This window comes from Oncorhynchus mykiss, chromosome 14, assembly GCF_057628025.1.
Source record: "Oncorhynchus mykiss isolate SJ-2025 chromosome 14, ASM5762802v1, whole genome shotgun sequence".
NCBI lineage: Eukaryota > Metazoa > Chordata > Actinopteri > Salmoniformes > Salmonidae > Oncorhynchus > Oncorhynchus mykiss.
The window spans coordinates 24,061,841-24,088,037 of record NC_143035.1 but is presented as its reverse complement, the minus strand read 5'-3'; the positions used below and the strand labels follow the sequence as shown (position 1 = coordinate 24,088,037).

The 26,197-nt window shown below is 41.9% G+C and overlaps 1 protein-coding gene across 4 annotated transcripts in view; it reads left to right on the top strand.

The window, feature by feature from the left end:
* The first annotated feature begins 8,144 nt into the window (after positions 1–8,144).
* The window catches only part of atp8a1 (ATPase phospholipid transporting 8A1), a 189,401-nt gene continuing 171,348 nt past the window's right edge, over positions 8,145–26,197 (top strand). For all 4 annotated transcript variants that reach the window (XM_021561543.3, XM_021561541.3, XM_090198605.1 and 1 more), the window contains exon 1: positions 8,145–8,740. In XM_021561543.3, coding sequence (XP_021417218.2) covers positions 8,692–8,740 — 49 coding nt within the window. In that variant the 5' untranslated portion in view covers positions 8,145–8,691. The remainder of the gene's footprint in view (positions 8,741–26,197) is intronic.

Sequence of the window (26,197 nt, the reverse complement as noted above, 5' to 3'; positions counted from 1 at the left end):
AGTCCTAAGCTGCCTCGCTCTTGAAGTTGCAGTACAGGATCAGTAAATAATGCATGTATTTCTACCATGGTAACAGAGAAAAGCAACCTAAAGTAAACCGATAGCCCCTGCTGAATAATTCATCACACTTTGCAGTTTTCTCTGAAGATTTGACAAAACAGTTTTGAACAAACTGGCAAAATAGTTTTGAACAAACTGGGATGGATCAGTCTCCAACCTGCCAAAATTGTACAAAGTAACATTTGCCTGAACAAGGTACACTTTCACATTGCACTTGTGTGACTGATTTTCCATAGGGATCTGATTTGAACCGGTGATCATTCATTACATAATATGTCTGTTTAGGAAGAAAATCTCATCTATTGTCTTACAGACATTCTAAGTCTCCAACACCAACACACACCCTGGATGAGGAAGATTGTGACCATTTGAATTGTGTGAAGGCCGAGGCATTGTGCTTGGCAGTAAGTGCCTCCTCAGAATTGTGTTGTGACTACATGCACACACCCGTTGAACATGAATGAATGACATAAGGAGACGTCCATACATCCTTTGTCCTCATTGGTGTACATTTCCCTCCCTTTGAACTCTGGGGGAAAGCAAGGCTGCTGTTACACCCATCGTAGAGCCGGCGACAGGGAAAGGTGTTCATCAAACACACCTCACCCAACAGTAGTGGACCAGACCATATAATGTATCACGGCCACACAATACCATGGTGTGTCTGCAGAAACACCTTGCCTCAGACATAAAGATACTGCCTCAGACACAGGTCTTGAAGTGTCTTTGTGCAAATATGGTACTTTGGTACTTTAGCTAGAGCCGTGGCAAGACCACTTTGTTTGAGTGGCCCAGGTCAGCCTCTGAGGGAAGATGGGCCCTGACCCCTCATCCCTGTGCCCAGCTGTCAATGTTGTCGCATGTGCCGATGAGACAGACCAGGGGGAAGTGGGATGGCTCTTACTGGTGCCTCAGAGGCCTAGTACTATGAGATCGGCTGTGGTGCCAACTCCTATTGATCTGAGGCGACTCTCATACTCTCGTAGATTTCTTGATGATATGAGAACATTAAAGTGGCAATCAGCAGTAGAAACAATAACAAAGCATTTTCCCTGTTTTGGTAAAAGCTGAGGGATGGGGTCTGGAGAAATGTAACCACTCTCAAATTCATAGACAGAGCTATGGATGCAAGGAATGACCATCCATGTTTAATGTTATCTAAATTATAGTTTCAACCATGTACTGAGGCTACATTGTTTGTTGACATTTACTTTGTTTACAAACATTGGAGTAAACAAGTTTATATTTTGGGTTCTGGTATGACAGTTAAACTAAGCTCATGAGGCATTTATAAGTTATATTTTTCAAGAACCAATAGGTACATATAGAGTCCAAAAATGAATGTAGCTTCTGCTGATTGCTCCTTTAAAGCTGCTATAGAGATTTAGTTTTGTATGTAATGGGTTATTTCATGTTACTGCTAGGGCCAAATGGACAGTGGTGAGAAGCTAGTGTGGGAAGGTGACAAGAACAGAACAGTATGTCTCTCGTGGATTAGTAGGTGCACAGGGTACATTGGACAGTCAACGCCAATACCCCCTGTGGTGAAGCTGTTGTAGTGATAGTGTCTGTAAGACTAGTTACCGCAAGCAGCTGAGATTATCCATGCACCCACTGTGCACAGAGGTCAGTTCAACGACTAGCCAATATTTGATTGAGAAGTCAACTAACATGAATTATATGTAAAATCAACAAACTTCAAGCCATGTCAATAAAAGTGGGTAGGGAATGACCTTTTGAACACCCAATAGGTCTTCTATGGTTAAGGGCAGTGTCTTTCCCTCTAAATGTCATATTTGTGTCCGACAGAGCAACTGGGACTCAAAGGGGACCTTCCCTTAACCTACCAGCACCCGGCTTTCATCCCCACATTTCATGCTATTGACTAGTCTCTCGTGACAGATGGTTCTGGGATTAGCTATTGGCTTATCAAACGTATCACAACACAATGTTAGACTGCACCTCCTCCCACACCCAAGGCATCAAAGAGTAGGCTCGTGATCAGTAAATCATAAAAATAAAAAAACATCACACGATAGAGAACCCTGAAAAACTGTACATTCATTGTTATATCACTGACTTCAGTAAAAAACATCTGCCATTTTATCTGGGCGTGTTCATTTGGCACCAAATGGAAGAAAATGGACTGAAACAAGGCCGGACTATCTAGACTCCAATAAGAAACGTTTTTAATCATTGTGTGCCCTGATGAACACAACGCTGGTTTGATCAGATTCAGAAAAGCAAATATTTTGTGTGATTCAAGGAACCAAATATACTCAATATTAAACAGAGTGCATCGAAGTGAGAGACTGTGATCAAGAATAAGCCCTTCACAAATGAGTTGTTTTAAAAAAAATGTTTTATTCAATTCAATTCTACTCCATTCTATTATATTCTATTTTAGCTGTTAGGAGTCAAAGTCTTTGCGCTCACTCAAAGGTTCCCTTTACATGGCAATCAACCTGATCCATCCCCCAAGTATAATAGAACAACATCCACCAGAGGGCAGACTGGAATTAAATTTGCAGTGAAATAACAGGCTGGCCCATTACCTCCCAAAGGGCTAGAGAGACAAGGACTAATGCCTGTATCTATGAGCCTGGCTCAGCTCACTCCCTGGGGCTGAAGGAGGGATCAATCTCCCCCCATTAGCAAATCGTTCCAACCCACTGAACAGGAAAGAGTGAGAGGAGTACATCTCGTTGAGAGACGGCCATACTAATAATCAGAAAGAGACTAAGATGCCAAATATATATATTTTTTTTCTCCCCAATTTCGTGATATCCAATTGATAGTTACAGTTTTGTCCCATACGGACTCAGGAGAGTCGAAGGTCGAGAGCCGGGGGCCTCCCGGGTGGCGCAGTGGTTAAGGGCGCTGTACTGCAGTGCCAGCTGTCCCTGGGTTCGCGCCCAGGCTCTGTCGTAACCGGCCGCGACCGGGAGGTCTGTGGGGCGACGCACAATTGGCTTAGCGTCGTCCGGGTTAGGGAGGGCTTGGTCGGTAGGGATGTCCTTGTCTCATCGCGCACCAGCGACTCCTGTGGCGGGCCGGGCGCAGTGCGCGCTAGCCAAGGTTGCCAGGTGCATGGTGTAGCCTCCAACACATTGGTGCGGCTTATTTCCGGGTTGGATGCGCGCTGTGTTAAGAAGCAGTGCGGCTGGTTGGGTTGTGTATCGGAGGACGCATGACATTCAGCCTTCGTCTCTCCCGAGCCCATACGGGAGTTGTAGCAATGAGTCAAGATAGTAGCTACTACAACAATTGGATACCACGAAATTGGGGAGAAAAAGGGCAAAAAAAAAAAATTAAAAAGAAGGTCCATGCGTCCTCCGAAACACGACCCTGTGCAGCACTGCTCGCTTCACCCGGAAGCCAGCCGCACCAATGTGTTGGAGGAAACACTGTACAGCTGGCGACCGAAAAGTCAGCGTGCATGTGCCCGGCCTGTCACAAGGAGTCGCTAGAGCGCGATGGGACAAGGACATCCCGTCCGGCCAAACCCTCCCCCAACCCGGACGATGCTGGGCCAATTGGGCAGCTGCCTCATGGATCTCCCGGTCTCGGCCGGATACGACACAGGCTGGGATCGAACCCGGATCTGTAGTTGACAGACTGGTACTTCATGTTAGACTGGTACAGACTGGCATCTCATTGTCATGCCAAACAGATTGGTACTAGGCTAGTATGGCAACTCATTGTCATGCCAAACAGACTGGTACTTAGGCTAGCATACACCATGTTTTAGTAGACATTTATTAAGATGACAAATATATTTTTTTACCCAATTTTGTGATATCCAATTGGTAGTTAAAGTCTTGTCCCATCGCTGCAACTTCTGTATGGACTCAAGCGAGGCGAAGGTCCTCTTGGTATTCACATCTTTATTAAGATCATCTGTCCTTGACTCTGTTACATTAGTTCAGCTCAGTGGTCGGCATTTACTGGGCTCTTATCTGATTATGGAGAAAGCCACACACACACACACACACACACACACACACACACACACACTCATCTCTCTGTGTGGTCAGACTTATGCTGCACAGTCCTAGCCTGTGGTCAGTAGCAGTGCTGCCGGTTTCTCAGACCCAAGACCTTTGACTGTAGAGAGAGGCAAAGATAATTGCAGGTCCCATTACAACAAGAGTGGGCAGTAATGCCAACATAATCAAATCAAATCAAATCAAACAAGCTAAGTCCATGAAAGACTGTGGTCTACCCGGCCAAATGGCCTCACGACTCCTACAACGAGAGGATGGTGCATTAGATTGAACTTCCTGCTTCATGGTAACCGTGTTTATCTAAATGACCATTCCTCAGATGGAAAACCGGAAGTACCTGTCATCTTAAATCAAATGACATTAAGCTATTAAGCTATGACAAGCTATTAACGAATTAAATGAGTTACTTTATGGTAAGGACATGAGTTTTGTATAGAGTGGCTCCAGCGTTCTATGGTGTTCATCTCTATCAATAGGCCTACCGCCCTTTAAGCCATATTGCAAGATAGGCTACTCAGTCTAAATGTAAATGTAGTGAACCATTTCAGTTGGTGCTCCTTCCTTGCTTTTGAATCGTAGCTCTGTTGCTCTGTTCCTTCCTTGCTTCTGAATTGTATCTCTGCTATTGCCAGAGCCTTGAGGGGAAATTATCTTTGATGAGCAGCGCATGCTTTATTAAAGAAATCTCCTGCTCAAGTTACATTTGCAGTATGCTCTTCTAAGGGGCATTAAATAAGATCTGTGCAATCATAACAGTTAAGAGGTGCGTTACATCATTTATTGTGCAGATGAAAAGGATTGAATCCAAGGCAATTCAGACAATTCAGTTGCTCAATTCCCCTTACAATGCTGTCATGTTTAGTCTATATACCACTGTCCAGTCCAAACAATGGTGTAATTAGAGTTGTTAAAGCTCTGTCCTAAAATGTTTTATTAACATGTTGGATTTAGCTTATAATGTCCCACATGTCAATTCGGTCGAACAATGGCAGCCATTGTGATCATTATAGCAGAACTGAACAAAACCCAAAACATGCAGGGTTTCATGACAATTCAAACTGCTTTGACAGGGGCAAGGCATGTAGAGGGGTGAGTTGTCATTTTTTTAGAATGATATGCAATAAAAAAAAACACCACGCACATAATCAAACGGGCAGGCTTCTTGTCACTGTTGCTAAGCAACCTTAGGAGCCATAGAACCAAAACCCCTGTGGTGGCATGCGGATGTTCAATTAGGTGGAGAGAGAAAAATGAAATCTTTGCAAGAGATATATATCCAACTGTGGGTGTGGTTTTTCTAGTTCTCTTTGAATATGTCATCATCATATCCATAATCTATTCAAATTTGTATATATATATATATATATATATATAAATATATATATCTTTAACATGCATTAAACATGAATAGCATTGTGTTCTTGTAGATTTAATACTTCTCACACTTTCAGCGTTTCTCACACCTCCACAGATATGCTGGTCTGCTTGAATGTATCTTCTACTTTCCAAACATAGTTCTCATAGATCAGTGGGTTGACAGGAGCAGGAGGCAAGTTGTATGTCATAGGTGTATCTGGTACTACTATCTCCTTGAATTATCACAAATCAATAATTTCATGTAATTTGAAAAGAAACAAAGATTTATACTATAGCATAATAAACAATATATTGCATTTTAGCAGATGTGTTTATCCAAAGCAACTTGCAGTAGTGCGTGAATACATTTTCGTATCCTTGGCCCCAGCAGGAATCAAACCTACAATCCTGACCATACCGGCATTCCCTCTGGGAAAAATAAAGTTATTCTATTCTATTCTATAAAAGTCGAATGTGAATACAATCCAGACTGACAGACTAGTATATGTTCATATATCTTAGAGGGGAAGCCACAGACCTCAGTTGTGTCCAGCCACAAATATTGATCAAGCAGCCAGGTTCACAATAAGTTCTATGAATGTCAGAGGAAGCTCGTGGGAGGAGCCATAGGAGGTAGGACTCATTGTAATGGCTGGAATGGAATAAATAGAAAGGTGTCAAACACATCAAACATATGGAAACCACGTTTGAGTCAGTTCCATTTATTCCATTCAGTCAATACAATGAATGAACCCGTCCTCCTATAGCTACTACCACAAGCCTCCACTGATGGCTATGTAAATCACCCTGGATTAGACTGTCTGCTAAGCATCTCTCTAGACAATAATAACATATTAAGATTGCTACTGATACTGCTAGAACTAATTTATTTGGTGTGGCTGGTCATGCTGCAAACTCTGTCTGAGTAAAATGACACAGAAAAAAAACACCAGCTGACATGTACAGTTGAAGTCGGAAGTTTACATACACTTAGGTTGAAGTCATTAAAACTTGTTTTTCAACCACTCCACAATATTCTTGTTAACAAACTATAGTTTCGAAAAGTCGGTTCGGACATCTACTTTATGCACGACACAAGTCATTTTTCCAACAATTGTTTACAGACAGATTATTTCACTTATAATTCACTGTATCACAATTCCAGTGGGTCAGAAGTTTACATACACTCAGTTGACTGTGCCTTTAAACAGCTTGGAAAATTCCAGAAAATTATGTCATGGCTTTAGAAGCTTCTGATAGGCTAATTGACAAGGTCGCTCAGCAAGGAAGAAGCCACTGCTCCAAAACCACCATAAAAAAGCCAGACTAAGGTTTGCAACTGCACAACTGATCATACTTTTTTGAGAAATATCCTCTGGTCTGATGAAACAAAAATATAACTGTTTGACCATAATGACCATCGTTATGTTTGGAGGAAAAAAGAGGAGGCTTGCAAGCTGAAGAACATCATCCCAACTGTGAAGTATCGGGGTGGCAGCATCATGTTGTGGGGTTGCTTTGCTGCAGGAGGTATTGGTGCACTGCACAAAATAGATGGCATCATGAGGAGGAATAATTATGTGGATATATTGAAGCAACATCTCAAGACATCAGTCCGGAAGTTAAAGCTTGGTCGCAAATGGGTCTTCCAAATGGACAATGACCCCAAGCATACTTCCAAAGTTGTGGCAAAATGGCTTAAGGACAACAAAGTCAAGGTATTTGGAGTGGCCATCACAAAGCCCTGACCTCAATCCCATAGAAAATTTGTGGGCAGAACAGAAAAAGTGTATGTGAGCAATGAGGCCTACAAACCTGAGTCAGTTACACCAGCTCTGTCAGGAGGAATGGACCAAAATTCACCCAACTTATTGTGGGAAGCTTGTGGAAGGCTACCTGGAACATTTGACCCAAGTTAAACAATTTAAAGGCAATGCTACCAAATACTAATTGAGTGTATGTAAACTTCTGATCCACTGGGAATGTGATGAAATAAATAAAAGCTGAAATAAATAATTATCTCTACTATTATTCTGACATTTCACATTCTTAAAATAAAGTGGTGATCCTAACTGAACTTACTATGATTTAATGTCAAGAATTGTGAAAACTGAGTTTAAATGTATTTTGCTAAGGTGTATGTAAACTTCTGACTTCAACTGTATATAATTTTCTTCACAAACATCTTCTCCGTCAGAAAGCCTTGTAACCATTTTCACAACATGTTGTATTCGTTATGTACAATGAATTAGGGAGATCTGTATACAGACAACTGGAAAGCCATCAGTTAGGCTAAAGGTTCACAGTTTATTGTTTGTCTTAAATGACATACCCTTTTCAAGTGTTGGGTTGATAAAGATTAATTTAAACTGTTTAGGGATTATATGGTAGCCATGAATGTTTTATAACATTATTTTAAATAAACTTCTGGACTCCAAATACTCATGATTTCTGAGACGACAAAATACATTTCACATAACAAATAAATACAGTTGGCTGTTAATTTTGCTAACAGCCTACAGGAAAACAAAATGTTAATGCTTGGGATTTCAGCCTAAACCACAAGTAAACACACAAATAACGTATTCTCAACAAAAAAAGAAATGAATTGTTTTAGGGCTTTAATATCCTAAAATAATTATAAACTCAGCAAATCGCACAGTGGTGACTGCTTCAGGCAGAGACTCATAAATAGCGAACTGTCATTACTTCCCCCTTCATGACTAAACCGCAGTCGCGAATCTCCACAGGAGTCGCTAATGCATCCGCCATGTTGGGTAATACTCCTTACCAATTATTTCTGTATTCTTACATCTTATCGATATAGTCTAAATTAACTGTGAATCTGCATATCTACATTTTATTTTGCAATAGAATTTGAATGATCTCTTTGTTGATTTTATGTGAGCCAGGCAGAAATATTTAATTTAGCAATCGTTTTCCCCTACCTGCATTTGTGATGGTACCGTCCATATTGTGAAGCGGCATCATCCTCATTTCAGTTCATGTGAATACTCGTTTTGGATCTGACGTCTTTCTTCATCAATTCAATGAGTAAAGATATGCAGGGGGGACCCACGAAGTCGCGAGTACATTGTTTGTCGTTATTCGTTAGCATTTGAAGATACGTTTACCGTCTGTATGATAGATTTTTTTCCCCCGTTGAATGTAGACTGGCCTTGAATCACTAGACGGGTGAAAAGAGGCAGCAAACCGGCGGGAGCAAAGCAGCGTTTGACAGGTGCCATCGCTCGAGCTCTGTGGAGAGATGCCGCCCGTGCAGAAAACGATGTCTGATCTTCGCTCCCGAGTGGAGGGTGAGTAGCTAGATATGCACGTAGCCGGTTGGGTTAATTACAAGTTAAAATTCCCACGTTATGCCCCTGTGAGATTGATATCGTTATGTGTGGTTATGTTCAGGTAGCTAGCTATTATTATCCAGTTCGCTAACGTTAGTTGGCTAAACTTGACCTCTTCTAGCTACTTAGGTAGCTTTATAGCAAGTATGCATGCAGATATCATACAGCAAAATATTATATATCATGTCCGGTGACTAGTATTATGACCGACAGGCAATTTTCTGCATCGTAACCACCACTGCGGTTCGAAAACTGATGCATAAATACACCTTTTCAATCACATGCAATTCCCCCTCATCTCCATGAACGTTACAATGGAAATAAGATACACCTATCATAAGAAAATGTGAAGCTAGATGGCATCCTCAATGATGGGATATCTGTTTAATTTACTAATGACTCAAGATTATCCAAGTCCCTGAAAATAGAATACCACTGTGTGTATTGTATAGAAACAGCGTATTGCTATTTGTAGACATTTTACTTATTTGTAGCTAAAGATCCCTATACTTGTGTTGACAAAGGCGGGGTCGTGGCTTACTCTGGCTATGGTGTTGAAAGTTTAGACCTATGCTCGAGGCAAGTTGCAGTCGGTTTGATTTGTATCGATCGCTGTTTCCATTTGTCTGCACTCTGGATGAAATACCATGCCCCAAATGGAATATCCGGATCTCCAGCTGCTTTGAAGGACCAAGTGTTCTGTGAAATGGAAGTGTTTAAAAAAAAAAAAAAATTATACGAAGACCATGGAACGTGATCTAAATTTGAGTGAACGTTTTATTGATTTTTATTTTTGTGTTTACTTCCTCAGTGCATCACAGCTGCACTGTACATGAAATCTAGACATTTTGAGCTCAGACCATTTTGAATAGAGTATATTTCACTACAACTATTCCACAGCAAAAGCATAGTAAAGCTATTAAAGCAGATGATGTGGCTACCTATCGTCTTCTAGGCACTCCCACCATGGCAGTTGGATTGCTTGTTTAGTGGGTGTTATTAAACAAGCATTAGGACAGAACTTTGAACAAATAGCCTACCTCACCTTATGTTACTTTATTAAAAATGTCTGTAAGCCTAAGGGAAATTGACATCGTTGCACTTCAGCCTAATGAGCCTATTATAAACCTGAGAGACCAAATCCTTGAAGTGCCACGAGCCTTCCCCAAGCCAACACATATCTTATGACAATAGAAGCTAGCTAGCATAACTGGGACTGCTTTTTCTGTGTCATCTGTTCTAGATGATGTGAAAGTGAAAGGTCTGAATTACTCCCAATGCAGCTGAAGCCAGGGGTGATAATTCCATTGTGTTCAATCGAAGGAGCCTGGCCTTTCAAAGGAGAGTGAGATGAGTTTCAATGCATTGTATTGGTAGGTAGGACTCTAAATAATTAAACGAAAGCATAGATTCCGAAGAAGACTGTTGACTGTTGCAGCTGCAGTCACAAGAGTGAGAACATAAATTATGCAAGGCCTGTCACCACCCCAACCCCACCCTCACTACTGCCCTCCACTTATTTTTTTTCCAGTTACAAAGAGCAAACGTTTCCCTTTCTACTTGGCTGTGAAGCTGTCTGGGCCTTATGCCACACCCACCTATCTAAAGAAAAAGTATCCTATTTTTCTGCGGAAGCACTTTTCTGAACATTGGAATCGATTAGGGCCTGCCCTGTCTGACAAGTCCGTCGTGACCTATCCTGTCCCAGCAAGTACTTTTTTTCTTCTCTCTCTCAACTTGTTATTTTGCTGCATATCCTGCCCCCATCCTCCTGTTCCTTGCATCCCCTCCCTTCCTGTTGTGATTTTTTTTTATCACTGCAGTACATCAGGGCCCTGTTTCCATCTAGAAAGGGCAGCCCTCTGCCAGGCTTACCACCTAATCCACCCGTGGCCTGTCTGTCAGCTTCTCTGTGCGACATCACACTCCCCAGTCTCTCCACCACGTGCCGCTTGGCTTCCCTCCGCTGTGGGGACATCAGACGTCACGGCTCGCGCTGCCCTCACTGGGCCCAGGCCATGTTGCTAAAACAGCTTATCTGAGAACTGTGTGTAGACTGGGGCCTGGGTGATATGAGAGGACATCTACACGTGTACAGAACCAGGCAAGGCATTGACAGGTAATGGCACCCAGGACTTTCAAAGATGGGTTCGGTGTGCGCTGTGAATTGTCCACATCTCTTACGAGGAGGCGTGTGTGTGCTATAAGCTCAGATGAGATCCTTTTGAAAGGAGCGATGATTGCTGTTGAGGGATATCCCCCAGATGGAATGGGTTCAATAAGTCTTAATTGACAGATGTCAGCAACCACCATCCTCTTTTTTGTTTAATGACCTGTTTCACCTGCTTGTCTACAATCACCACATACAGACCCCAGCCCAGCCCCCACCTGGCCAGGTAAAGAAACCCAGACCCCACCTCCACCCCGGACCCCACCTGGCCAGGCAAAGTAGCCCGGACCCCAGCTGGCCAGGTAAACTAGCCCAGAGAGAATCACATTGGTCACATCAAGAGCTTAGTGCTTGTGTGTCTGTTCTGCCCATTCACATAAATACCTAATCCTCCACCATTCTGCTTTGTTCTAACATAAATATTATTCACAAGAAACACACTTAACAGAGTCTACCCCCTTCGCTCTTTCCCCTTCTCTCGCTCTTTCCCCTTCTCTCGCTCTCTCCCCTTCTCTCTCTCTCGCTCTCTCCCCTTCTCTCTCTCTCCCCTTCTCTCTCTCTCCCCTTCTCTCTCTCTCCCCTTCTCTCTCTCTCTCTCTCTCTCCCCTTCTCTCTCTCTCCCCTTCTCTCTCTCTCTCTCTCTCTCTCCCCTTCTCTCTCTCTCTCTCTCTCTCTCGCTCTCTCCCCTTCTCTCTCTCTCTCGCTCTCTCCCCTTCTCTCTCTCTCTCGCTCTCTCCCCTTCTCTCTCTCTCTCGCTCTCTCCCCTTCTCTCTCTCTCTCTCTCGCTCTCTCCCCTTCTCTCTCTCTCTCTCGCTCTCTCCCCTTCTCTCTCTCTCTCTCTCGCTCTCTCCCCTTCTCTCTCTCTCTCTCTCGCTCTCTCCCCTTCTCTCTCTCTCTCTCTCTCGCTCTCTCCCCTTCTCTCTCTCTCTCTCTCTCGCTCTCTCCCCTTCTCTCTCTCTCTCTCTCTCTCTCGCTCTCTCCCCTTCTCTCTCTCTCTCTCTCTCGCTCTCTCCCCTTCTCTCTCTCTCTCTCTCTCTCGCTCTCTCCCCTTCTCTCTCTCTCTCTCTCTCTCGCTCTCTCCCCTTCTCTCTCTCTCTCTCTCTCTCGCTCTCTCCCCTTCTCTCTCTCTCTCTCTCTCTCGCTCTCTCCCCTTCTCTCTCTCTCTCGCTCTCTCCCCTTCTCTCTCTCTCTCTCTCTCGCTCTCTCCCCTTCTCTCTCTCTCTCTCTCTCGCTCTCTCCCCTTCTCTCTCTCTCTCGCTCTCTCCCCTTCTCTCGCTCTCTCCCCAGATTCCTTTTCCTATCGCTTCCTCAAGGTGTCAACAGTCTTCAGACATAGTTTCAGGCTTTTATTTTGAAAAATGAGGCAGAAAGATAACATCGCATCAGGTGGTCACATGAGTTTTGCTCACGCAACAGAGTTCAGACAGCCATTTCCTTTCCCTCTCCTACTTGATATATTATCGATTATATATTTTAAAAACAACCTGAGGATTGATTATAAAAAACGTTTGACATGTTTCTGTGGACATTACGGATATTATTTGGAATTTGTCTGCGTTGTCGTGACCTCTCTTTCCTGTGGATTTCTGAACATAATGCGCCAAACAAACGGAGGTATTTTGGATATAAAAATAATCTTTATGGAACAAAAGGAACATTTAATGTGTAACTGGGAGTCTCCTGAGTGAAAACATCCGAAGATCATCAAAGGTAAACGATTAATTTGATTGCTTTTCAGATTTTCGTGACCGAGCTACTTGATGTTAAGTGTACTTAATGTTTTATCGAGCGATCAATACATTTACACAAACACTTGGATTGCTTTCGCTGTAAAATATATTTTCAAAATCGAAACGACAGGTGGATTAACAAAAGGCTAAGCTGTGTTTTGCAATATTCCACTTGTGATTTCATGAATATAACTTTTTTTTTGTAATATTATGTGAATGTGGCGCTATGCTATTCAGCGGTTGTTGATGACAATTATCCTGCAAAAGGGATGGGTAGCGTCAAGAAGTTGCTTTAGCCCCTACCCAAACGCTGACCATTTCACTTGCCCTAGCAGAGCTGGTTAGGCTGTTTTCATGTTATCCAGAGTGTAATTACGCTTTTATGCCGACATTTACTGACACCGCGTAACACCTGTTTGAATATGGCCTTTCTTAAATCCATCAGTTATTCTTCGCTCTGGCACACTCCGATGAGATATTATAGTAAGTAGCATGTTACTTTATAGATGTTTTGGATATGAAGTGTGAAAATGCTAATATAAGTGCCATTGACTTGCATTGTATTTTTGCCACATGCTAAAAAGTAATCATTGGTAACAGTGGCCAGGTAAACAAAACCAAAGCATGGGTTTTGTTCATAGACTGGAAACTAATATGTAAATAACTAATAGCAGGAACGGCTCCATCTAGTGGTCAGAACCTGTTCACTTCAAAATGTAGGATGGGACATTTCCCTAAACACGGGAAAAAACAAATGACAGATTGAAGAAACAATATGCCAAGCCGCCGCTCCATACTATTTGTCAGACATTGAGAACTGATACTAAATACTTGTTGTTGGGGTGGGATTGGCATGGGGTATGGAGGGTCCTATGGGGGTGTTTGACCATTTATTTGGATTCCTCAGGTCTTACTCATTGTGATGCCGTTTGGCCCAAATTGGATGTTGCTACTGTATTTATTGAATATTATGTGAATACTATCAATTAAAATGACCAATTTGGGTGCAATCAATTAGCTTAATTTCTCAGAGAACAAATTATATTTAAACAAATTAATGTTGCAGGAATTATAATATTATTTGGTTCTAACTACAGAAACAATCTGGCGGGTGCATGGCTTGCTGAAATGACATAGAACGACCTTGACAGGATTGGCGTCTGGTCTGCCCATGTGCCTGGCGGATCACCGGCTGATAATGTGACACAAAAGCCCAACCCGCCATTAAATCCCTTGTCTGGGGTCAGAAGCCTGTCATACCAAGTCCCCCCCGGCCCCCCTCTATTCTCCTCCCGCGCCGCACCCTCACGAGGGTATCTCCTTTTTCTATTTTCCACTTCATGTCCTTCCTTCCATCACCGCGCTACCCTCGGGCTAATATCCATTTCCCCCCATTCTCTCATTCTCTTCGGCTCACCTCAAAGAGACAACCACTCTTCTGTCTCTAAGTCAGTGTAGATGGCAGATGAGGGTTGATACAAGTGTTGGTACAATAGCCTAATCCTCCCTGCTTTTCTCCCACTTTCTCTCACTCCCACTCAACACATGCACAGAGCTGTGTGAATATGCAGTAATTTGTGCACTGCCATACAAAGATGCTCATATTATTGATTGGCTCATGGTCTTAAGATGAAGAGGGCCTATAAGCCCAATACTGTAAACCAGCACATGAAAGAGAGCCTATTGCACTCATTTTCATCAGTAGGACCCCATTGCTGACAGGTAATGATTGTCTTTCTGCCCCTCCACGTTAATCGATTTGATCCTTTGATCTCAGCCCAGATCAATCTTATTTATGAGCTATTCTGGCAACCATGGCACACCACACCTATAATAACCACATTTCATACCCCACACATCAGCCTAGTGTACACCCAGCACAGGAACATAATTCAATACGCCGCTCCAGCACGGGAACATAACTCATTTTTTAATTTTATTTCACCTTTATTTAACCAGGTAGGCTAGTTGAGAACAAGTTCTCATTTGCAACTGCGACCTGGCCAAGATAAAGCAGTTCGACACACAACAACACAGTTACATGTGGAATAAACAAACATATAATCAATACACCGCTCCAGCCCGGGAACATGACTCAATACTCGGCTCCAGCATCATTTATGGAATCTCTATAGGAGAGAGTTGAGAAAAAGCCTTTTCCTCTGGCTTCTCTTACCATCTACCTGCCTGCTATGCGTTTGTGAGGGAGAGGGGTCAAGCGTACATATCAAATGTTATTGTTCACATACAGGTATTTAATAGATGTTATTGCTAGTGATGCACCAATATAACATTTTTGACCGATATCTTTCTTGCCCCCAAAAAATATGCAGCCCTTTAAGCATTCTAGTACAGTTAAATAGTTAGACCGCTGCGTCCATGTGTGTTAAGGCACTGCATCTCAGTGCAAAAGGACTGTAGTGCATCGTCACTACAGTCTCTGGTTCGAATTCGGCCGTGATTTGGAGTCCCATATGGCGGCGCACAATTGGCCCAGCGTTGTCCGGGCCGTCATTGTAAATGAGAATTTGTTTTTTAACTGACTTGCCTAGTTAAATAAAGGTTACACACACACATACACCACACTGACCAAAAATGTATTTTGTTGGCATTATCTTATATATATTATAATATAACATATTTCTTTCACTTTCTTACTGTGCTGTTTCGTTATTCGTTTGTTCAGTCGTTTCATTCTCAACCAGGATTTCTATGGAACGCTGTTTGGGTCTTGTATGTCAAAAAAGATAAATGTCAAATAACACCTTTTTGACTTGTCAAATAATATTGTTGACCAATCAGGACCTGAATATGACTGCACGTCACATCATTTAACGCATTCTTAAATGTTTTACGTAGTTATTACACATTGACTACACTATCACTCATATTTCATATGTTACAAAAGATTCATCTTTTATGGCATTCATCATATGCCATAATATGCTGGTAGTTGTCTTGCGCACCTAGGGTGCTGGTCATAAAAAAATCGAACTCTCATGGATGCAAACAATGTTCTTCCCCAAAAACATAGCAAAACGACAATCTAGGTGTCATCATCGAAAACAACCCAACTTTATAAGACAGTTCTTATTTGATGAATTGTGGGTGGACCCATCTATGTGAAGCTAGCCACAATAAGGATTAGCCACAATAGTGTACTTTGATTAGCCTTCAAAATAAAAGTATGGCATTCTATTTGTATTCATTTGCATCACTGTCGATGACATACTTTTATTTTGAAGGCAAACCGAAAATTCCACTATTTTGCCTATTCCTTATTGTGGCTAGCTTCACAACACATAACCCGGTCCGGTCGAACCTCACTAGGCCAGATGACGCTAGCTGGCTGCTTATAATGTTAGCTTTGGGCAACTGGATTAATTAGCTGGCTAGCTATTTATTTTCATGAACTAAGATTCCATTTCAATAAGCGAACAACAAGTGGCAACCTAGCTAATACTTGCTCACAAGATTCCTAAATCATTGCTAAGAATAATGAAAATACAGCCTCTAAGGTGCAGGGTTGAGTAACCGGATGTTAATCGGCTAGTGATGGCTATTTTAAGTCTGATGGCCCTTGAGATAGAAGCTGTTTGTCGGTTACTCGGTCCCAACTTTGGTGCAACTGTACTGACCTCGCCTTCTGGATGGTAGATGGGTGAACAGGCCGTGGCTCAGGTGGTTGGTTGTCCTTGATTTTATTTTTGCCTTTCCAGTGACATCGGGTGCTGTAGGTGTCCTAGAGGGCAGGCAGTGCTGCGCCTTCTTCACCACACTGTCTGTGTGGGTGGACCATTTCAGATGGTCAGATGTGTACGCCGAGGAACTTGAAGCTTTTCACCTTCTCCGCTGTGGTCCTGTCGATACGAATAGGGGCATGCTCTCTCTGCTGTTTCCTGAAGTCCACTATCAGCTCCTTGGGTTTTTTTTTGCCGTTGAGGTTCAAGGTTATTACATGAGCAGGCCACTGTAGAACAACACACATTCTAGTAAGCGGTCAATGCGATCATGCCACAGCAGGACTGCAAGGTCAGGTGAGAAGGCGATGGCCGACATTCCACGGAAAGGCAACACCATCAATGGTCAGGAAACTGAAACCGAAGTTGCCCTTGGGCATGGGCCCGGAGTCTTGTGTTTTACGACCCTGCTCGTGACTTGGTACAACTAACCTACAGTGGTTCTTCCTTTTAAAAGTTTTGTAGTACTGCAGCACACAAGCTGCCACAGAATTCTATGGCACATTATTTAAGTGTCAGCTATTGTTGCCTTTTAATGCTAGTTAGTGCTAGTTGGACCACCAAAAGGCATCTTTGTGAAGCATTTTACTTTTTTAATATTGGCTGTACTAGAGAAATGTAAAACCTTTTTTTGTAAGAACGCAGTATATGGGATTGGTTTTAAGAAATGTTATTAATATTATGGAATTTCTAATCCAAGAAAAACGAAACTCTGACAACGTGACCGGTCGAGAGTAGGCTACTGTACTAAGAGCAAAAATAATCCTAACATTTCCACACCCTAATTGTAGGCTATCCAATACCCAAACGGAGATTCAGTGAAAATAAAAATGTAATTGATTTATCAATGCCAGTCCCCATGCTTGTCTCAGAGCAGTGTGAATCGGTGCTGAAATAGTTGACCACATGTAATTCAGTGATATTTATTCCCATAGTAATTCATTATGGATCCATAACAAAATAAACATCTGCGTTACAATTATAATGCATGGTTAATAATAAATTAATATATTTGTAGGGGTTGATGCATTTTTTTGTTCGGGCAAATCTGGTTTTGGAGTACTTAAAACAATGCCTTTGGTGGATCATCATCAAGAGAGAGGGTCCAGCATATCCATCCAGAAGGCGATGTTGAGCTAATCTAGGCTAATGCGATTAGCATGAGGTTGTAAGTAACAAGAACATTTCCCTGGACATAGACATATCTGATATTGGCAGAAAGCTTAAATTCTTGTTAACCTAACTGCACTGTCCAATTTACAGTGAAATACTACCATGATATTGTTTGAGGAGAGAGCACAATTTTGAACATGTAGTACTTAGTGTGCATCATTGTTTTCGCTCATACAGCTGCCCTTACTCTCCTAACCTCCTAATAAACAAATTAGGCACATTTGGGCAGTCTTGATACAAAATTTAACAAATGCCATGGTTCATTGGATTATTCTAAAACTTTGCACGTTGCTGCCATCTAGTGGGTAAAATCTAAATTGCACCTGGGCTGGAATAATACATTATGGCCTTTCTCTTGCATTTAAAAGATGGAACATTTTTTTTTCTTTATATTTTACCAGATCTATTGTGTTCTCCTACATTCCTTTCACTTTTCGACAAACGTAAGTGTTTCTTTTCAAATGGTACCAAGAATATGCATATCCTTGCTTCAGGGCCTGCGCTACAGGCAGTTAGATTTGGGTATGTCATTTTTGGCAAAAATGGGGAAAAAAAAGGTGGTGGATCCTTAAGAGGATTTAAACCTGAATACTGATGTAGCTACTGTGCCTTTTGCAAGCTTAGGATTTGATATCTGGCTCATCTGGCAAGGTCACGCCTTTGGTTCTGACTTCTAAACTTGAAATATCCTTGTTCATGGTAATGAGAGAGAGGGGAATGCATAACGTTTACACTCTGTCAGTACATGTTATTGTTAGACATCAGGTATTCTATGGAAAGGAGATGGGCCACAGTCTGGTTGCAGTTGTTGGGTTGTAATTTGAAATACTTCCTACACCAGAAGATGATGGATATTTGTAGGAGGAATGTGTATGGTGGGGTAAATTAAGGTTGGATATGAGCCAGGGGCTTGGAATGTTACGAAGTAAGGAAAAGGCAATCACATGGTTGCAGTCACTGATAAGGGTAGATTAGTGAGGAATGGGGGCCCAGGTCAGGTCACATTAAGGGAGAAGGAAGAGTTTATTACCAATATCACTTAACTTCCTGTCTGGCAACAGATGTATTGGGCTGTCCAGATGTGTAAGGAGGAGACTCGGCGTAGGAGGAAGGTTTAAATGCCAGGGCTTGTGTAAATGTGTTTTTGTCTAATGCAGCTGTGTGACCCAGTGGGCGAATAAACTTGGTTTGAGCTTTACTAGTTGTCCGTGAATTTTTTAAACTTTGTTTATTTAGAACATAATAGTTCAAAGGAACAATCATGTGTTTCAGTCAGCCTCTGCTTGTTATTTACTATCCGATGTGGCTTGGCTGAGGTGTCGGAACTGTCAGTTACCTCCCAAGATCCCCCGGCAAAGTGTGCTAGCAGATACTCATAGACTTCGTCATTGTGCTAACGCTAGTTAGGCTCGGGAAACTACCTCGAACTTCCTCCATACTGGGCACAGACAAAAATGCTATGCACAAGTTAATCAGGGAAATAGATAAAGGGCCTCATTGCCAAAATCCCAAAGTGTCCCTTTAATAATTCAACAGGAAGCATCAAATATGCATGTCCCTGTGGTGTGTGCTTAAGTGAGTTTTGGAAATCCTTCAGCGTATGTTGGAGTGGAACTGGACCGACTAATGTAAAGTAGGTCTATTGACACGTGGTTAGTTATGATGAATTTAATTGGATGTGACTCACCATTCTCCTAGCTGACATAGAAACACCCAGGGTCATGTTCATTAGGGCATGCAAAGGAAAATGAGCGCTTCTTATTGGACAAGTCCAGGTAGTCCCTCTTGTTGTCTTGAGCAATCCTTACAGACGAAACACAGCACTGCTTTTCTCCACATGGATACTACAGGTGTAGGATCTTAATTTGACCTATAATGTTACAGTAAAATGATCCTACAGCAACAGGATTTGAAGGTCCTGTACTGGCGTGGTCTGCCGTTGTGAGGCCTGTGGGATGTAGTGCCAAATTCTCTGAAATTACGTTCTAGGTGGTTTATGGCAGTGAGATTAACATTCAGTTAAAAAAAACTCTGGTGGACATACCTGCCGTGAGCATGCCAATTGCACGCTCCCTCAACTGGAGACATCTGTGGCATTGTGTTGTGAGACACAACTGCACATTTTAGTGGCATTTTATTGACCCCAGCACAAGGTGCACCTATGTAACGACCATGCTGTTTAATTTGTTTCTTGATATGCCACACCTGTCAGGTGGATGGATTATCTTGGCAAAGGAGAAATGCTCACTAACAGGAATGTTAACACATTTGTGCACAAAATTTGAGAACTCTGCTTTTGTGCTCATGGAACATTTCTGGGATATTTTATTTCATCTCATGAAGCATGGGACCAACACTTTTACATGTTGCGTTTTATATTTTTGTTTAATATCCATAGTTTAGTGCAAAAAAATGTGGTAATTAACTACAATGACAAATCAATTGTGGCTACTTGTCCAGTCTGTTTCTTTTACGACTGCTATGTTTGGTTAGTAGACACGGAGAGGGAGAGAAGAGACACAATAATTCACAATCAAGAGGGATAGAAAACATTTGCTTCGCGAGGCATCTCTACCTGAAAATACATAATCTAAGTGATTGATAGTTCGGACTTCTGGCAGTCTCTATGGGGGTGCCACAGGGCTCAATTCTCGGCCCGACTCTCTTCTCTGTATACATCAATGATGTTGCTCTTGCTGTTGGTGATTCTCTGGTACACCTCTACGCAGACGACACCATTCTGTATACTTCTGGCCCCTCTTTGGACACTGTGTTAACTAACCTCCAGACGAGCTTCAATGCCATACAACTCTCCTTCCGTGGCCTCCAACTAGAGGTCGACCGATTTTAATCGGAATGGCCAATTTAATTAGGGCCGATTTCAAGTTTTCATAACAATCAGAAATCGGTATTTTTGGGCGCCGATTTATAAATTTAAAAAAAGTTTTTTTATACCTTTTTATTTAACTAGGCAAGTCAGTTAAGAACACATTCTTATTTTCAATGACGGCCTAGGAACGGTGGGTTAACTGCCTTGTTCAGGGGCAGAACGACAGATTTTTCACCTTGTCAGCTCGGGGGACCCAATCTTGCAACCTTAACTAGTCCAACGCAGTAACGACCTGCCTCTCTCGTTGCACTCCACAAGGAGGCTGCCTGTTGCGCGAATGCAGTAAGCCAAGGTAAGTTGCTAGCTAGCATTAAACCTATCTTATAAAAAACAATCATAGTTAACTAGTTAACTACACATGGTTGATGATATTACTATATATTATTTAGCTTGTCCTGCGTTGCATGTAATCTGACTGAGCATACAAGTATCTAAGTATCTGACTGAGCGGTGGTAGGCAGAAGCAGGCGCGTAAACATTAATCCAAACAGCACTTTCGTGTGTTTTGCCAGCAGCTCTTCGTTGTGCGTCAAGCATTGCGCTGTTTATGACTTCAAGCCTATCGACTCCCGAGATGAGGCTGGTGTAACCGAAGTGAAATGGCTAGCTAGTTAGCGTGCTAATAGCGTTTCAAACGTCACTCGCTCTGAGCCTGTGGTTGTTTCCCTTGCTCTGCATGGGTAACGCTGTTGTCGTTGTGTTGCTGGTTCGAGCCCAGGGAGGAGCGAGGAGAGGGACGGAAGCTATACTGTTACACTGGCAATACTAAAGTGCCTATAAGAACATCCAATAGTCAAAGGTTAATGAAATACAAATGGTATAGAAGGAAATAGTCCTATAATACCTATAATAACTACAACCTAAAACTTCTTACCTGGGAATATTGAAGACTCATGTTAAAAGGAACCACCAGCTTTCATATGTTCTCATGTTCTGAGCAAGGAACTGGAAAATTAGCTTTCTTACATGGCACATATTGCACTTTTACTTTCTTCTCCAACACTTTGTTTTTGCATTATTTAAACCAAATTGAACATGTTTCATTATTTACTTGAGGCTAAATTGCTTTTATTGATGTATTAAATTAAAATAAATGTTTATTCAGTATTGTTGTAATTGTCATTTATTACAAATTTAAAAAATAAAACAAAATCGTCTGATTTTATTCGGTATCTGCTTTTTTGGTCCTCCAATAATCGGTATCGGCGTTAAACTCATAATCGGTCGACCTCTAGTCCAGAGTAGTGATGCTGGTTGGGTGAGCAGGTGCGGGCAGGGGTCGGTTAAATTGCATGCATTTAGTTTTCCCTGTGTTTACGAGCAGTTGGAGGTAGAGGTCAACCGATTTATGATTTCTCAACACAGATACCGATTATTGGAGGACCTAAAAAGCAGATACTGAATAATCTGCCGATTTTTTTGTTTTGTTTTTATTTATTTGTAATAATGGCAATTACAACAATACTGAATGAACACTTTAACTTAAAAAAAGAATAATTAAAAAAAGAAAAAAATCGGCAAATCGCCGCCCAAAAATATTGTTGTGAAAACTTGAAATCTGCTCTAATTAATCGGCCATTCTGATTAATCGGTCGACCTCTACTCTGGACGGCTCTGACTTAGAATACGTGGACAACTACAAATACCTAGGTGTCTGGTTAGACTGTAAACTTTCCTTCCAGACTCATATGAAGCATCTCCAATCCAAAATTAAATCTAGAATTGGCTTCCTATATCGCAACAAAGCATCCTTCACTCATGCTGCCAAACATACCCTCCTAAAACTGACCATCCTACCGATCCTCGACTTCGGGGATGTCATTTACAAAATTGCCTCCAACACTATTCTCAGCAAATTGGATGCAGTCTATCACAGTGCCATCCTATTTGTCACCAAAGCCCCATACACTACCCACCATTGCAACCTGTACGCTCTCGTTGGTTGGCCCTCGCTTCATACTCGTCGCCAAACAGACTTGCTCCTGGTTATCTACAAGTCTCTGCTAGGTAAAGCCTCGCCTTATCTCAGCTCACTGGTCACCATAGCAGCACCCAGATGTAGCATGCGCTCCAGCAGGTATATCTCACTTGTCACCCCCAAAGCCAATTTCTTCTTTGGTCGTCTTTCCTTCCAGTTCTCTGCTGCCAATGACTGGAACGATCTGCAAAAATCTCTGAAGCTGGAGACTCTTACCTCCCTCACTAGCTTTTAGCACCAGCTGTCAGAGCAGCTCACAGATCACTGCACCTGTATATAGCCCATCTGTAAACAGCCCATCTATCTACCTACCTCATCCCCATACAGTATTTATTTATTTATCTTGCTCCTTTGCACCCCAGTATCTCTACTTGCACATTCATCTTCTGCACATCTACCATTCCAGTGTTTAAATTGCTATATTGTAATTACTTCGCCACCATGGCCTATTTATTGCCTTAACTCCCTTATCTTACCTCATTTGCACTCACTGTACATATACTTTTTATTTTCTTTTTTTCTGCTGTATTATTGACTATGTTTTGTTTAATCCTTGTGTAACTCTGTTGTTGTATGTGTCGAATTGCTATGCTTTATCTTGGCCAGGTCGCATTGCAAGTGAGAACTTCTTCTCAACTAGCCTACCTGGTTAACTAAAGGTGAAATAAAATAAAGAAATAAAATAGTTGGTATTCAGCAGTCAAGTATGCCTTATTTACTTTAAAGAACTATTAAAATAGTGTTTTTTGTCAGACCTTATAAGCAGCATCTCTATAGAGATGAGATAACGACTTGGAATGAAATGGGCCTAATAAAGTAATCAAAATAAACAAATGTAATTTTAACAACTGAAATATTTTTTTTAAGTAATGTCAATACATGATGGTTAATAAGTGAAAGCGGTAATGGGCAGTCACTACCATCATGGGACTTGTATTAATTGTTTTATTCTGTGTTAAGGCATTCAACCCATAATGCACTTAATGTAAAAAAAAATGAAAACAAAATCGAAAATGTGATTATTTTTTAATCGAACAGACCTCAAAGCACAAATTGCTCAGCACTATTGTTAATATAACTTTTTTATTTTTTTATTGTGGTTTTTCAGTGAGTTCATGTAAATCACGAAGTGATGCAGGAAAATTCTCAGCAACAAAAGTGATCAAATTAACATCCTTCATCTCTAGATGCTACTGCAGGTTGTAAAAGTGCTTTTATGAGATTTGATAACATCATCAGGAAGCGACTATGAAAGCTGGGTCTGTTGCCACGATAACAGTGAAGGAACCCAACATATAATGTGATGGGCTAAAATCCTTTGTACACACTAATTAAAGAGATTTATTTTGAATAATTTTACATTTTACAAAACACAGAACAGGTAGCCTACAGTCACTACTTTATTTTCCAAAGTCTCTTACTTTTGAATGCCTCCAAATTATTTTGCAGCTTTGAAAACAAAGGAACCGTAAGGAACTGACTGACACAATAGTGTGCCTGTCTGCACGACTGGTATTGTCTATTTTCTGCCCTCCCGCCTTTATAAAAATACTTATAGCTTGCTGTTATAGCTTGCTGTTATAGCTTGCTGTTATAGCTTGCTGTTGTGACACCACGTGCTGGCATCTCCGCTCCATTATTCATAAATTCCCATGTAGCCAAAAGGTCTCTTCCCCTACCTGATGATCCCACACTAAGCTCCTGATGTCACAGCCCCTTGCTCATAGCCCCCAGTCCCCTTCCCCTTGCTGATGTCACAACAGCCCAATGCCCCCCTGTTTCCAGCCCCCTGCCTCCAGTCCCTACTTTAGTCTGCCTCAGCCTATGGAAAGACAGCTAGAGTGATGGGGGGGAGTCTTAATTCCATAGTGTCCTGTTGTTTTTGTGAGCACTGGTTGCAGTATTGTGATCTGATGAGATGATTGTATAACTCTCAAGAGTTAAATTAGATCAGTAGCTAGCTAGCTAGGGACCAGCCAGGGGGTTGATGCTAGCTAGTATAAAGGAATTTCTTCTCTAACCATGAATGAGGGATGCGTTGAAGTAGGCCTACTGGTAATCTATTTCTAGCTAAATTGACATGTTAGTCATTTAGCAGACACTATTATCCAGTGTGATTTGCAGTAGTAAGTGCATACGTTTTTTTAAATATATTTTTTTGTACTGGTCCCCAGTGGGAATCGAACACACAACGTTGGCGCCATGCTCTACAAGAAGAGCAACACGGGACTAGATAGGACCTTACTCTTCATGAATACATGGCTCTCTGCCTGCTGAAATATGTATCAACCATACATGAATTATACAACGCCATTGGTTGTGATGGGCTGTACACAAACAGGACAATGCGTTCAGTGGATCACGGGTCAGGCATGGCTTATAGACCATGTCTTCGGGACCCTTTCGCTCACAATAGACTTGTGCCATGACTATCATACTGGATAGTCCAGGGTTAGGGCGTGGCTATATAACGACAGCTTTTCGTCTCCAAATGACTCAGAAATTGACAATCGAGGAGACAATTTAGCTAGGCCTACGTCACAAATATTTGACCATTCGCAACCACCTCCTAATTTCATTTTATCATGGTCGCCTATTACGTTCAGTGTATTTTTGATTGTGTCAATACCGGGACAAGTGCTATGATGATGCACCTTCTCTTTTTATAGTGCCTCTTCTAATGTCAGTCTCCTCTCTCTCCTCGTTCATGCAGTTGCCTGGAGCTGTTTTTCCCCCTCCATGGTTTTATTGAATGAAAGATCAGAGAGCCACCGCTCTGGAAAGACCATATGCCTCCATTGTATCTTGTTATCGACCTGCCCATGAGTCTCACAGCTTCATTAGGGGCTTTTTCAATACCCCATCGGTTACACTGCAATGCTTCGACCCATTTCTATTGGATACGGTAATATAGATTTTTGTATCCTTTTGATGATGGCTTCTACACCCCAGGGGTTGAGTGGTATTTGAACGATTATTATATTGGTATCATATTTCTAGTGTGCCTTAGTCATCGAGGCACCTGGAGTGGATGACTGTAATTATAGTCATAGCAGCTATTGACTGGGGAAAGCGCTATAAACGGCAGCACGGCAAGCGAGATCTTTTGTGATGGCTCAATTTCAACCAGAGCACGAATAACCGGAATAGCCATTTTGCTATCACAAATGGCTATGCTGTTATTGATTTCTAGGTTCTGTCCCCGAGCTGAAATGACATGCATTAAAAGTCCATGACATTCTCATCCTGGACCATAATAATAAGCCACTTCACTATTTTCACTGTGACAATTTGTTTAATATCAGTGAAGGTGCTGTGTGATGTTTTCAACTTCTGGCACATCAGCTCAGGGGGTGCTACTGCTTTTCCAGGTCATTAAGTGATTTCTTCTGTTTATTCTGAATGATTCTCTGGTCACGACAGGCAGTATAGAGTAACACATTTTGGTATCAACTCTATTGTTACTGTCATGCTGCCACCAGATGCGTTTAATCCTTCTCGGTGTTGACAGTCATGCAGCAATAATGTTTCAACACCCCCCCCCCCCCAGCCTGACCCATGCTAATACATTACTCCTCTCCCTATCTACAGACATGGACGTAAACCAGATATGCACGGAGATTAAGCTACACTATACGGTGTAATATCATACTAGTATAGCATTTTAAAACCAACACGTATGTGATGAGGCTACTAGCCATAGGCCTATGTTTTTGGTATTCATTCATTATGCA